This window comes from Calidris pugnax, unplaced genomic scaffold (genome assembly GCF_001431845.1).
Source record: "Calidris pugnax isolate Ruff unplaced genomic scaffold, ASM143184v1 scaffold70, whole genome shotgun sequence".
NCBI classification, from domain to species: Eukaryota; Metazoa; Chordata; class Aves; order Charadriiformes; family Scolopacidae; genus Calidris; species Calidris pugnax.
In genome coordinates, this window is record NW_015090862.1 from 14,403,643 (window position 1) to 14,417,901 (window position 14,259).

The 14,259-nt window shown below is 47.9% G+C and overlaps 1 protein-coding gene across 1 annotated transcript in view; it reads left to right on the top strand.

Annotated features, from left to right (window-relative positions):
• Positions 1 to 14,259, top strand: part of CHD2 (chromodomain helicase DNA binding protein 2) — a 74,600-nt gene that overhangs the window by 26,211 nt on the left and 34,130 nt on the right. Inside the window, exons 7-8 of the mRNA XM_014944374.1 lie at positions 4,574 to 4,793; positions 7,958 to 8,044. Of these exons, the coding sequence (XP_014799860.1) occupies positions 4,574 to 4,793; positions 7,958 to 8,044 (307 nt within the window). The remainder of the gene's footprint in view (positions 1 to 4,573; positions 4,794 to 7,957; positions 8,045 to 14,259) is intronic.

The window sequence follows — 14,259 nt, forward strand, 5'->3', positions numbered from 1 at the left end:
AATATGTGTAAGGCATCTCATATACGCTTATATACGAGAGGGAACATCACGTTTATAGATCAGATATTCAAAGGAAATGTTTTAACAGCATCACGGTATCCCACTGAGTTGGTGCATTGGCATCTTCTGTGATTTGTCACTGTCCCTTCGTGGGTACAACAGTTGGTGTGTAGGTCACTTTAGGAAGACATATCAGTGTAAATAGTTCTAAATTGGTGGCCTGCACTGGCTTTGCTGATCTCTGCTTTGGAGTGAACCTAGGGCTGGTGCTACCGGTGGACGGGTGAGACTGGTGGACCTCGCTGAAAAGCTGTGGGGGCTGAGAAGCCTCTTGTACCAGTAGAGCTGGACCTCACAGATAGGCCTGGTCTGGAGAAGACATCCCACTCATTTTGGAGAGCCACAGCCTGGCTGCCCGTGCCATGGGTTGGTAGTGCCAATATGGCAGTAGGTCCGTTGGGCTTACTGGCTCCCCATGGCCATGTTTGAAGGTTGCCATGGATTTGGAATGTTTGAGCTGTTGGCTCAGCTCTGCCAGAGACAGGCGTTGAGGACCCAGTGGTGGCCAAACTGACCAGCTGGCTTGCTACTGCCCCAAAACTGGGGTCTTTTTTCCTCTGCAGCTTGTCTGTGCTACCAAACGTGGTGTACTTCCACTCTTCCTGGTTCCTGTAAAGCCGGCAGAGACCTATTTTGCCGTTTCTCTGGGCTCGTCTTCTGAAGTGTCAGCAAGTTCCAGTGGCTCATAGAGAAGTCCAGTAGCTCAGTCAGTGCTGGCATAAGCACCAGGTGAGTACTGGGAACATGAGCTGTAGAGTTAAGATGGGTGGGAGAGGGTGTCTCCCAGCTATCTGCCCATGGCCTTTTGGTGGCAGGGAGCCAAGACATGGATGGACACCTGGGTGTCAGTTATCCACAGGACATTTGAAGCTGTGCCCAACAGCACATAAGGGCTAAGTGTGTGCTTGCCGAGGCAATGAATAAATTTGCTATCCGATATTATCCAGTCCTGGGAATTCATGCCGAAGACCTTCTTGAGCCTGCATGAGGTGGTTTCACTGGTGCTGAGTGTCTGCTGAGCTTGTGAAGCCCAGCAGAACGTCGCTGTTCAAATGTAAACAAGTTTGAATCCAAAAGGTTCGCAACAATTCTTAAAGCTAAGAGAAGTTTGGTCTGTGGGGTGGTCTTGGGTAATTAATCCTCCTTTATTCCCCTGGCTAAATTCAAATTCTGGTAATAAAAAGCCTGATTTTAAAGTCTGGGACATAATGGTCTCTGTTAGAGCCATTCTCTTGTCAGCTTTCGGTTACAGAAATGTGCATTGGGTCATTTCTTCAGCTTGTCTTGCCCCTTCTGAGAACACAGATGATCTTTGTACTGGTTGAGAGCTAATAAAACGTTTTTTTGCTGTTAGCAAAGATGATCCCCTATAAAATGAAGTCATATGTGAAATATTAAACGCTGAGGCAGGAGGCCTCAGGCACGTGGTAATTGCCTTGTAAACATAGATGCCTGATTGTAAAGGGTCTTATCGCTGCTGTTCAGCTACTTATTTCTTGGAAAAAATGTGTCCTCCTTGGGAACGGATGATTTCATTTTCTTCCTCCTCAAGTCAGGAGCAGGCTCTTAATTAAAACAGAATTATAGCCTGAAGTATTTCTTAGAAACCAGGGGAACATATTTGGCTGAGCAGATCTTGATTTTTATAGGACTTTCTCACATCAAGAAAGTTACCAAGGGTCCAACTGCAGCTTTCTTGTTGTTCTGGGCTGTTTCTCTGCTGAATTTGGAGGGGGTGGACTGGTTGAATTGTGATTTTTTTGTGACAATCAATTATGGCTTATCCCCCAGTGATTGTTTAATTGGAAGTAGGTCTTGTTTGGGTGTTAACTTAGGGTCGTTAAAGCAGGGCGTATTCCAAAAATAGCTTCTGAAAAGAGGACTTAAATCTCCAGTTCTGTACAGTGTAAGGCCTGACCTGACATACAATGTTGTTAATCCTTTATACTCTGTTGGCAGGTAGAAATGCTTCCTGATTGTCTCGGTGAGAGTTAGAAAGGATTACCTTATGGAATTAGCCTTTTAAGTTCTTTTTTTAATTTATTTATTCTATCAATGTAGAAGTAAAGACAAGCATGTATCCTTTTGCCTTGAGAACAGGTTGTTTATTAAAAAAAATTATTTGCAACAGACTTTTTAAAAAGGACATTTCTTCCCCTAGTAGGGCAGGTGTGTGCATACCTGTACATGCAGACGTGTATGTAATCTGTCAGTGGAGGATTCACCCTCTTTTCACATGACACAGTTCACATCTTGGGGAAAAAAAAAAGAATTATAGTGTCCAGGTAATGCTGTGGATAAAGGACATTAATTACAGCTATCGATGTGCAGAAAGGCTGTGTCCCTGTGTCCTTGAAATAAAGTTTGGGAGCCTTGAGAAACAAGAGCTTCAGCGTGGGAGGAGGCCAGTAATTACTGTTCTGCCTTTAAACAAATCCTGCCAAAGCCGCCTGGCCTTGGTCTAGCCTGGGTGGTTATAATTTCTTCCAGCTATTACTAATTAATCTGATATAAGCATCTCCCTCTTCCGTGTGTCCCCGTGGAACACGGGACGCCAGCGGGCCTCAACCATAGCATCGTGTTGTCACTTTGTGCTTTGACAGTAGAGGTTTGGAGGCCTCCAGATGCCCTTCTTCTGTGGAGTCCCTGTCCCTGTAGGAGGCTCTGTGGGACGGTGTCCTGCTGAGCCCTGCCCGTGGACACCGGCTGTCCCCAGAGCTGCTGGCGTGTTGTCTCCTGAAGTGGTGTGGCAGTGTTTCCTAACAAACATGGTGGGGTATAGCAGGAGAGCTCCATGGTGGACAAGAGGGGACTGGAAGGAAAGGGCAGGCGGTGTCAGGGTGTAGTGAGATGGTTGTGCGTGGGGCTGTGCCTTTGGTTGTCAGGGGTAGGAGTGGGACAGGCAGGAGCGACCTGCCCTGGAATGGTGGCGGCTCAACTCGATTTTCCAGCCCTGCCGAGAGGGACCGTTGCCGTTAACCCCCCTCTCCTTCGAAACCAAGCTGGAGCCATGAAACCGTCAACCGTCAGTGACAGCTCACCCTGAAAAATCCTCCATTTCTCTTACATCAGCCTCAGAAATTCTCGCTCGCCGCTGTTTCTGTTTCCCCTGCGTGTGCTGCGCCCCGCCATTGCGAGGCCTTGCCACAGCCCCGGAGGGAGCGGCGGCCGCAAGATGGAGGAAGGGGGAGGGCTCTAAGATGGCGGCCGGGAGCCCGGCCGTTGGAGGCCTCTGCGGAGCCGGCTCCTGTGGCGCTCGGCTGCCGCCCTCTGCCCGCGCCGGCCCCCGCCGCCGGGCCTGCGCCCTACCTCTCACAGACAGCTTGAGAAATCTATTTAAAAGTTAAAAAAATCTTATTTGCATGGTGTAAATTAGTCCTGTGTGCCTGTGGATATACCTATGAATAGCAGCTGACTAGTGATCCCGTTTCTATACTGCACTGATTTGTGTAGAACTGTATGCAATTGTACCTCTGCTTTTGCCTTTTTTTTTGTGTCTCTGTATTATTTCTTTCTCAATTTGTGAAATCCCAGCCGAACGTCCGATGTATTTTGTTCCTTTTTTGTAGTTTTGTACCAAAGGAGAAATATTAAAAATCTGTTTTTCCCTCTGCAAAGTTTTCCTGACTCTTCTTTTCATGATGTTATACCTGCAGCATCCCTTAAATATTACAAAAGCATCCGGCTGCAGAGCAGGAGCTGACTTGGAAAGAGATGCTCCCTGTTAAGAAAGTTTGCAGTTTTATTATTGCCCCACTGTGTTTTGGTTTGTGACAGAGTGGGATTTGCAAAGCTGCTTTACTAGCATGTATATTATATGTTGTAATGAGTAATGTAATGAGTTGTAATGTAAAGGGAAGAAAAAAAGAAGAAATAAATATATTTGGTGTTCTGCTCCCCCGTTATTGGATACTTGGGAGGTGCAGTCTGCATTGGTGTAAGCCTTCAAATAGGAACTCTCGGCCACGGGCCTCTGTGAGCTCCTTTCTCATAATAATAGTATATAATGTTATGCATACAGTATTTGGTGCTGGCCCCTTTCAGAAATTGTGTGTCAGATTTTTGAACCTCAGGCCATACTGGGGTGCTGTGGGGTGCCAAGCCAGAGCAGCTGCTTATCTTTAATACAGCGGGATGGTCTCTGGACGCTCCAGTTCCCGATATACCATGTTCTTGCTCGCTCTAAACGAGCCAGATCCTCCCTGGAGCACCTGTGCCAGTGGTATTAATGCTTCTCTTCACGTTACCACCACTCCTTTGGGTTTGGTTGATGGGCAGGAGATACCGTGTAGTGATTTGGAGCCTGCAGTCTTGCCCATATGCTCGATGTCTGTCCTGGGAAGGAATTGCATCTGCTTCAACCTGCCCTTTTGGGATCTCTTGGTTCACACTTGCATTTAGGCTATTCCAGGCCTGTCGTTGTAGCTTTGGACATGGCTCAGGTTTGCTCGCTGCGTATTTCCAAGCTGTGACGGTACAGTTAAAATGTAATCTCTTCTTTCTCTACCATCAGTCACTCGGCATCGGAAGAAGCCTCTGGCTCTGACTCTGCAAGCCAGTCTGAAAGCGAGCAGGGCAGCGAGCAGGGCAGCGAGTCAAACAGCAGCTCCGAGTCCTCTGAGAGTCAGTCTGAATCTGAAAGTGAATCAACGGGTTCAAAATCTCAGCAGACCCCTCCTGAAACCAAAGAAAAACCGGCCTCTAAGAAGGAAAGGATAGCAGATGTTAAAAAGGTATTGCCCCTGCCGCTCCGCAAAGCCGTGTTACCCCTGTTCCCACCACGAAAGGGCAGATGGCAGGACCTTAACGAAGCTGTCTTCGACTTCCCTGCCACTTACACACTGACTACACAGCCCCCAGCCTCTGGTGTCCCCAAGTCACTTGTTGGCTGTCTGGTCTGTGCACTTGTGCCCTGCTGGTGTCACCCTTGTGAGCAGGAGCTTGTGTGTTTTTGATGGGATAACTCTTTGGGCAGTAGTGATGGGGCTGGCTGGTGCGAATGAGGGGCAGGTGCTGGTCATCAATACATGACCCTGTCATTTCATCATCTGTCTTTTCATTTCTTTTCTACAATTCTATAATGTTCAAGGCCAGGCTGGATGGGGCTTTGACCAACCTGGTCTAGTGGCAGCTGTCCCTGCCCATGGCCAGAGGGAACTGGATGATCTTTAAGATCCTTTCCAAGCCAAACTGTTCTGTGATTCCTCTTGCCTGTCTGTCATCTCCTTCAGAAGTAGTAAAGCTTCCCATGGGATATATAATCAGGAGAATGCTTGTCTAGGATTTGGGCCACTTTGGTTTGTTTCCATCACTGTCTTCCCTTTGAAAAAAGTAAAGGAGGAAAAAAAGAAATGAGGAAAAAAAGATTAACTTTTATTTTTTATGTCCAGAATAGTGGTTCTTTGTTTTGTGGTTTGTTGTGGTTTTTTTTTTTTTCGCAGCTGTCCCTGCCCATGGCCAGAGGGAACTGGATGATCTTTAAGATCCTTTCCAAGCCAAACTGTTCTGTGATTCCTCTTGCCTGTCTGTCATCTCCTTCAGAAGTAGTAAAGCTTCCCATGGGATATATAATCAGGAGAATGCTTGTCTAGGATTTGGGCCACTTTGGTTTGTTTCCATCACTGTCTTCCCTTTGAAAAAAGTAAAGGAGGAAAAAAAGAAATGAGGAAAAAAAGATTAACTTTTATTTTTTATGTCCAGAATAGTGGTTCTTTGTTTTGTGGTTTGTTGTGGTTTTTTTTTTTTTCTGCAGCTACCCAGCTGCCCCTAGCAATTCCCCCTCAAATAGCCAGGTTTACCCTCTGCCTGTTGCTGTGTGGGAGGCAAAGGGATCGCAGGTGTCCAGTGCACGTGGTTGGTGTTGCATCTGCCCAGTGCCTTGGTCACCTGCCTTACTGGAGGGATGGAGGCACCCAAGTAACACAGCGTAGTGTGGGGTGAGAAAGAGGAGCTCAAATAGCCGTTTGGAGACAGGAACTTGGAGGGAGGAAAATCAGGTTGGGGCAGGGGTTTGGTTTTGTTCATTTGTGGTGTGTAACTGTCCTGTTCTTAGCTGTGAGTTTTATGGAGAAAGTTGCTATGTGTGTAAAGGCTGAGAAGGACAGTGCTTTCAACCCATGCTCCCACCTACCTGCGAGGGAGGAGAGAAGGATTTTTTTTTACCAGCTTCTCCCTCACAAACCTCTGGGCTGTTGGCTCCGGTCACGGCTAAATCTCCCGTGCTCAGACTGGCAAGGAAGAATGCATTCATAAGGCAGTTGTGGTAATGCAATATTCAAATTTCTGTTTCATTGCTGATAAGTGGGGACTGAAGGAAGTTTTCTCTTTCTCTGTGGTCTTCTAGGAGGATGTCCCTATCAATAAACATTAAAATTATCCTCTGAGGGAGCGCATCCATACACAGGGTGATAATTAACATGGATGAAACATGTAAAGGTCAGGGCACCCTCTAATAAGAAAGCCTCTCCCTTCCTTAATTTCTCTGTTAATGGGTGTTTTCCTTAGCTAGGTCTAACCTAGGCGTGTTGATACCTGTTCCCCTTGAATAACCAATGCAATTAATTATTATATTACTGTTTATTTTGTATTTCTGTCTAGATACACCCATGAAGGTGAGGTTAATTTGCATTAGGTGCTATTCAGATTTGTCATGGGAGCTGATCCCTCCTCCAAAAATTCTGCCATTAAAAGATGAAAAGACAAGTTCTTCAAACGGTTCAGGGAGTATTTTGAGTTTTCCTTTCGTGTGAATTTATCTCTCTACTCACGTGCCCAGAGAGATACACCTTTGCAATCTGCCTGTTGCAGTGTTATCCCCTTAGTCCTTTAACAGTAGCAGAAAAATTGCTGGGCTTCAGCTGTGTATTCATCACGCTCTCAATCCCAAGTTGCCGCTGCACCTGGCAGGGCATTTTGGTTTCTTTTTCCTGCTAGTGACTTGCAGAGACCTTTGAGGGCTGGAGGGAGAGAGGAGCAGGAGGAGAATGAATAGGTTTAGAATGCTGTAAGTGGATGAACTCTGCTGAGGGTGAGAGGGATTGTTGGTGAGGTGTTGGAGAGGCACGTTGGTGGTTTGTATTTGCCCTGTAAAGCTTCGGGTGCCCTGTGGCACCAACAACTCTGCATTGATGTCCCTCAGGGCATTGCTTCTTGTCTTCCCCCTCTACTATCCATCCAGCAAGAACAAAAACATGCTGTTGTATGCAGTGTGTTACACCACTTAGGGTTTGGTTACAGCAAATAGAGCACAGCCGTTCCCAGAAGTCAGCTCTTGCACATCCACGTGTCCTGTGTGGCCAAACCGCATTCGCATCAGTGCATTGAGGAGAAGAACCGGTGGTCCTGCCACCTCACCTCCACAAGGGACAGGGTGCCCCGGTCTGTTTGCCACCCAGGCTGGGCCACAGAATTCACTTTTGAAGTTGCTGCTGGTGATGTCTCGTCACCAGGCTCATTGGGCAGCTGGTGGGGTTTTCCCTACAGAGAGGAATTGTGGTTTAAGCTCTTAGTGACAGTGGGTTGTCCCTTTGTGTTGGTACGTCCATTTGTTCCACGTCAAGGTGTTGCCTCCTTACCTTCAGCTTGCCGAGGACTGGCTGTCTCAATGCCCTGTCCTTCAGCCTGAATAAACTGTAATTTGTACCCTGGTGGAAAGATGGACCGCTATAAAGAAAGCGCTGAGATAAAACATGTTGCTTTAGACTGCTACCAGATACCCCAAAATAATCAGAATGCTTCTCAGCCAGTTTTTTAAAGAGTCCATCTACTGGTTGCTGATTCCATAATGGTTTTAAGTTGATTTCTTTAAAAAAGAAAACACATTTCCCATCAAACTTCTCTAAAATGTCAGAAATAATTGGGGTGAAGCAGGCCTTCTGATGGTCTGTTTATTTTGCAGATGTGGGAAGAATATCCTGATGTTTATGGGGTTAGGAGGTCAAACCGAAGCAGACAAGAACCGTCGCGATTTAATATAAAAGATGAGGTAAGAAAATAAAAAATAAAATAAAAAAAAAAAAGATGAGGGATTACTGAACATATAAAACCAACCAAACCCAAAGAACAGAAGGCAGGTCTCGTCTGCGTTGCCTTGTAAATGCTGAGTCCTGGCCTGGAGCGTGGATGTTGGAGCTCACGGTTGAGGTCCTGGTCCTGCAGTTGGATCTGCTTGGAGACCTCTGGAGTCAGCGGGACACGGTGTGGGCTGAGATCTGCATGCTCGGGGCTGATTGCTGGAGTGGGGCGTAACGCAGGTCATGCTCGGCTGTAGAAACGTCCTGGAGAGAATGAGTCTGTGTGAAAAAAACCACAAAACCAAACCAAAACATAACGCACATTCAACCAGGAATAAAGGAAACTTCCCAGAAACACCTGACAACAACAAAACAGCCATTGTTGCCCATCTCGGAATGGATCACACTGATAAATGAGTGTGTGTGTGTGTGTGTGTGTTCAGCTTTATGAACCATCGCTTTTCTTTGGTTGAATATTGGGGAGTCTTTTATGCTTCAGCTGGAGGTGACAGTGGTCAGAGCCTGGCAGACAGACCTTCCGATTGTTTCTTTCGTCAGAACATTGGTTTTTTTCTGAAGATGTAGGAATTAGCTGCTGCCTTCATCTACATCTAATGGGCTTTCTGCACAGAGCTTGTCATCTACAGGTCTTCAGGAGGGTTTCAGAGGAGAAGAAGGAAAACCAGGGGAGAGGCTGAGACTGAAAGGCAAGGCTGGGGCTTAGAGCTAGGTGCAAAAACATGCAGTTGGGAACCTAAACATCGTAGTAGCCAGATTTTCAGCAGAGCAGGAGCCCAGTGGTGCTCTCTGATGGTCAGGCTGTTTGTGCTTCGCCACCAAAACATACATTTGGATGCTGGAGAGGTCCGAGCCGTGTGGCAAGCGCCGGGTCTCCAGCCTCCTTGCTGTGATGCCACCCCCTCCAGACTCCTGTGCTGGATGTCCCACCGTAGCAGCAGGTTAGGAAGGGGCTTGGGGGCACATCATTGACTTAGCTTTTGTTTTCCTTTTTCAAGTTCGGCAAAGGCCAGGCTCGCTGGCCGCCTCTCTGTGCGATGCCCCGGCATGCACTGTGCTGGCGATGTCACACCCGCCACAGACCTCCGCTGCAGACCCCAGTGCCCTCTTAGGGGCTCAGGTAAGTCCCGTCTTTTTTTGTTTTACAATATTACGTGGTTTTGCAAATGTTGTTTTCTTTTTTCGATATCTTTATTTCCTACTACTTACGGTACGATAAAGTTTAAAATTTAAAAAAAATCCAAGATGTAAAAACTTTGCTATACCACAAAATATTGTAAAAAACAAAAAAAAAAACCAACCCCACCCAAGCACAAGGTCCTCTGAATGACTCCAAAGCCAAAATTAACAAAATTGGACCACCCCTTTCCCCTTCTCCCTACCCAAAACACCACTGTGTGGTCCCCGTAGGGCAACTGCAGCAGAGTCGGATGGAGGGTGTGACGTGTCAGGAGCACAGTGCTGGGGCCTCGCAAAGAGCAGGAGGAGATGGAAAGTCTTGCTTTTGGAAGACCTAAACGCCAAGAGGGAGGAAATAGCGTAGCTGGAGCCTGCGTGGTGCTGAGCCCTCCTTGCTGCCGCTGCAGCTGGAGGAGACCCAAGGCGCTTTGACACCTCTTTTTACCTTTACAGGGTTAATCCTGTCGCCAGTGACCTGCTCTTGTTGCTTGCTGCTTGGGACTTCCAGCACAGTGTCTAGGAGCTTTTTAATTGCCTTCTTCCCTAATGCTTCTCCGCAGTGTTAGCAAACAGCATCGCCCAGGCGGCGCAGCAGGCCCAGAGCGAGAATCAGCCATCGCACCTCCCCGTGGGCTTCCCCTGGTCGGGGGAGATGGCACGTAGGTGGAGGTGGTTCAGTTTTTGGGGCACCGTTCCATCTCTGAGTCTGTTCTCTGAGACCAGCAGTTTGGGCAGGGTTATTTCAGTGTCACTGGTTGCCTTCTAGGGACTGCCCAGAGGCCACCAGGCACATGGTGTAGGTCTCGGAGCTACAGTCCAAGAGGGTGACAACTCGTGATCAGTGCCGAGGTGTGGGCTGAGAGATCAGGAAACGAAACAGCAGTTTTGCATAGGAGCACAGAGCTGCTCAGAGGAACAGAGCTGTCTCCAGGAATAAGAACACACATGAGTTTTTTAGTAAAAACAGTACTCGCCTTTGCATTTTCTTTGCAGTTCATAAATCAGCTTCAAGTTTCAGTCAGGGGAAGTGAGACATGCAGAGCCAGGTGCCTTTTAGAGTGTTCTGGGGCAGTCGAGAAATTAATGTGCCCAAACTAGACACAATCTTCTTGCTATAATAAGGATGGTTTGAGACTGGAGTTAGTAATAAATGGCGCGGTGCATCTGTTCGGTGAGAGAGAGGCCGCGAGTCATGCACCAGAGGTGTTCCTAAAATACAGCTGGGTTTATTATTGAAAAAAAAAAATTCTGCTCATTTGCATTTTCATTAATGCTCTGCCTCATGTCTTTGGGCAAAGTTCAAGTGCTGCTGGTATCACTGTGAGGGAGAAGTTCAACAGACATAAAAAAATGAACCTGGTGAGCTGAGGTTCTCCAGCTTTTTTGGAGCACTAGACCTCAGGCTTAAGCCTGAAATGAGCAAACCCTCACTTTGACCTTAGTGTGAAATAGTGAAGACTTCTAAGCGAGTCTTCATAGCTCCTAGTAGGCAGCATGAGCTCAACAGGCTCACTTGGACCATACCAATGGCTTCAGGTCTCTGTTTCTCCTGCCCTGGGCTAGCAGTGAGGAGCAGATGGACAATCGGTAGGACCAGAACTTTAAAGCTGCTGCTGTGTTGACCTACTTGGTGCTATGCATGGAGCATTGTGCTCCACAGCAAAATACAGCATCATTAATCTAGTAGAAATGTGCACATTTGAAGTGCTGGGAGAGAAAAAGAGTAAATTAGATGGGAGGCGTCGGTGAGTTTTGGAGAGGGAAGGCTGATCCCTTCAGCTGGAGGTAGGGAAAGCGAATTGTAAGAGGCCAGTTCAGTCCAGTTAGAAGTAGTGATGCCGGAATAAGTTGGGCATATTTCTAGTGTTTGGTAGGGGAAAGAGGAACCAGGGAAGGCAATCATCTTCCTCCTTGGCAGCAGCATCCCGGTGGGGCAGCCTGAGCCCAGCAGAATTTTGCCAGCTCTGATACGAAACCTCTGAGTGGGAAGAGTGAGCACCCGGCATCTCATGCTGGGCTGACAAAGACCTTGGTGGGGACTGGAGATGGATTTTGTCAGATTAGGTTGTGTCTTTCAGGGAGGTGACGTTATTAACACTCAAGTTGCATGTGATTTCCCAACCAGTCTGCTTCCTGGTGGCAGGCTGGGGTGCAGACGGGACCTGGGGTGCACACTCCAGACCTGGCGTGCTCCCAGCTCTCTGGTTATCATCTGTGCTTCCTTCACCAGGGAGTTTACCACCAGCCAGAGCCCGTGGGTTGATACTGATAAGGGGGTGATAAAAGCACCAGCTCTGTTTGTGCTGCAGAGTCCAGGGCAGAGGTGCAAATCTCACCCTTGGGCTGATTTGAGCAAGCCAGCGTGGATTTATTTACGTGTAAAATGGTAGAAAGGAGGTTTCAGCCAGGGGCTGGAGCCTGGGACCACAGGAGGAGCTGGTGAGGAGGACACAGGTGTTGGTGGTGGGCGATGGAGCGGGGATGGAGAGGCTGAGTCAGCGGTGGCTGTTTGGGGCTGCTGGCACGGAGCTTCCCGGCACTGGGGCAGGGAGGATGTGGGAGCACAAGGCAGGGAGATGACTCAGGCTGGGGACTGGCTGTGTCAGAGGAGACAGAGCTGGGCTTGACGTGCATCCAAAAAAGACAATGGTGTCTTTGAAAAAAAAAAAAAAAAAAAACAGAAGGCGGCTGAATTGCAGTCACAAGTTAAATTTTTCAAGGCAGAAGGAGGTGAGGAAAAGACGAGTCGTTAAGAGACGAGATGAGCGTTGGCTTTGTAGAGACAGAGCAGGGGAAGACTAGCCGTGTGAGGAAAGTGGACACTAGAAACTTGAAAAATGGGATTTTGGCACAGAAGTAGAGTTAGTTTCAAAGAGCCAAAGGTCGTATTTGGTTTTCTCCAAATCTGATCTTCTCTGACGCAGAGCAGGAGACAAATCCGCCTCTCTATACTCGTGGCTTGCCAAAAGACAGCAAAAAGTAAACGTGTGTTGAGGGACAGCTCTCACAAAACACGCCAAAACTGGAATGGCAAAGCAGCATGCTTCAGAAAGTGGAGGAGAGATTAAAAGAGAAGACAACAAATGAGGACTTTTAAACTTAGCTGTGTTGAAATTGAAATCTGTGGAATGCCTGGAGTGCTGCTGGTATCACTGTGAGGGAGAAGTTCAACAGACATAAAAAAATGAACCTGGTGAGCTGAGGTTCTCCAGCTTTTTTGGAGCACTAGACCTCAGGCTTAAGCCTGAAATGAGCAAACCCTCACTTTGACCTTAGTGTGAAATAGTGAAGACTTCTAAGCGAGTCTTCATCGCTCCTAGTAGGCAGCATGAGCTCAACAGGCTCACTTGGACCATACCAATGGCTTCAGGTCTCTGTTTCTCCTGCCCTGGGCTAGCAGTGAGGAGCAGATGGACAATCGGTAGGACCAGAAATTTAAAGTTGCTGCTGTGTTGACCTACTTGGTGCTATGTACGGAGCATCGTGCTCCACAGCAAAATACAGCATCATTAATCTAGTAGAAATGTGCACATTTGAAGTGCTGGGAGAGCAAAAGAGTAAATTAGATGGGAGGCGTCGGTGAGTTTTGGAGAGGGAAGGCTGATCCCTTCAGCTGGCGGTAGGGAAAGTGAATTGTAAGAAGCCAGTTCAGTCCAGTTAGAAGTAGTGGTGCCGGAATAAGTTGGGTGTATTTCTAGTGTTTGGTAGGGGAAAGAGGAACCAGGGAAGGCAATCATCTTCCTCCTTGGCAGCAGCATCCCGGTGGGGCAGCCTGAGCCCAGCAGAATTTTGCCAGCTCTGATACGAAACCTCTGAGTGGGAAGAGTGAGCACCCGGCATCTCATGCTGGGCTGACAAAGACCTTGGTGGGGACTGGAGATGGATTTTGTCAGATTAGGTTGTGTCTTTCAGGGAGGTGACGTTATTAACACTCAAGTTGCATGTGATTTCCCAACCAGTCTGCTTCCTGGTGGCAGGCTGGGGTGCAGACGGGACCTGGGGTGCACACTCCAGACCTGGCGTGCTCCCAGCTCTCTGGTTATCATCTGTGCTTCCTTCACCAGGGAGTTTACCACCAGCCAGAGCCCGTGGGTTGATACTGATAAGGGGGTGATAAAAGCACCAGCTCTGTTTGTGCTGCAGAGTCCAGGGCAGAGGTGCAAATCTCACCCTTGGGCTGATTTGAGCAAGCCAGCGTGGATTTATTTACGTGTAAAATGGTAGAAAGGAGGTTTCAGCCAGGGGCTGGAGCCTGGGACCACAGGAGGAGCTGGTGAGGAGGACACAGGTGTTGGTGGTGGGCGATGGAGCGGGGATGGAGAGGCTGAGTCAGCGGTGGCTGTTTGGGGCTGCTGGCACGGAGCTTCCCGGCACTGGGGCAGGGAGGATGTGGGAGCACAAGGCAGGGAGATGACTCAGGCTGGGGACTGGCTGTGTCAGAGGAGACAGAGCTGGGCTTGACGTGCATCCAAAAAAGACAATGGTGTCTTTGAAAAAAAAAAAAAAAAGTAACAGAAGGCGGCTGAATTGCAGTCACAAGTTAAATTTTTCAAGGCAGAAGGAGGTGAGGAAAAGACGAGTCGTTAAGAGACGAGATGAGCGTTGGCTTTGTAGAGACAGAGCAGGGGAAGACTAGCCGTGTGAGGAAAGTGGACACTAGAAACTTGAAAAATGGGATTTTGGCACAGAAGTAGAGTTAGTTTCAAAGAGCCAAAGGTCGTATTTGGTTTTCTCCAAATCTGATCTTCTCTGACGCAGAGCAGGAGACAAATCCGCCTCTCTATACTCGTGGCTTGCCAAAAGACAGCAAAAAGTAAACGTGTGTTGAGGGACAGCTCTCACAAAACACGCCAAAACTGGAATGGCAAAGCAGCATGCTTCAGAAAGTGGAGGAGAGATTAAAAGAGAAGACAACAAATGAGGACTTTTAAACTTAGCTGTGTTGAAATTGAAATCTGTGGAATGCCTGGCTGATGTTGCAAGGGTAGGT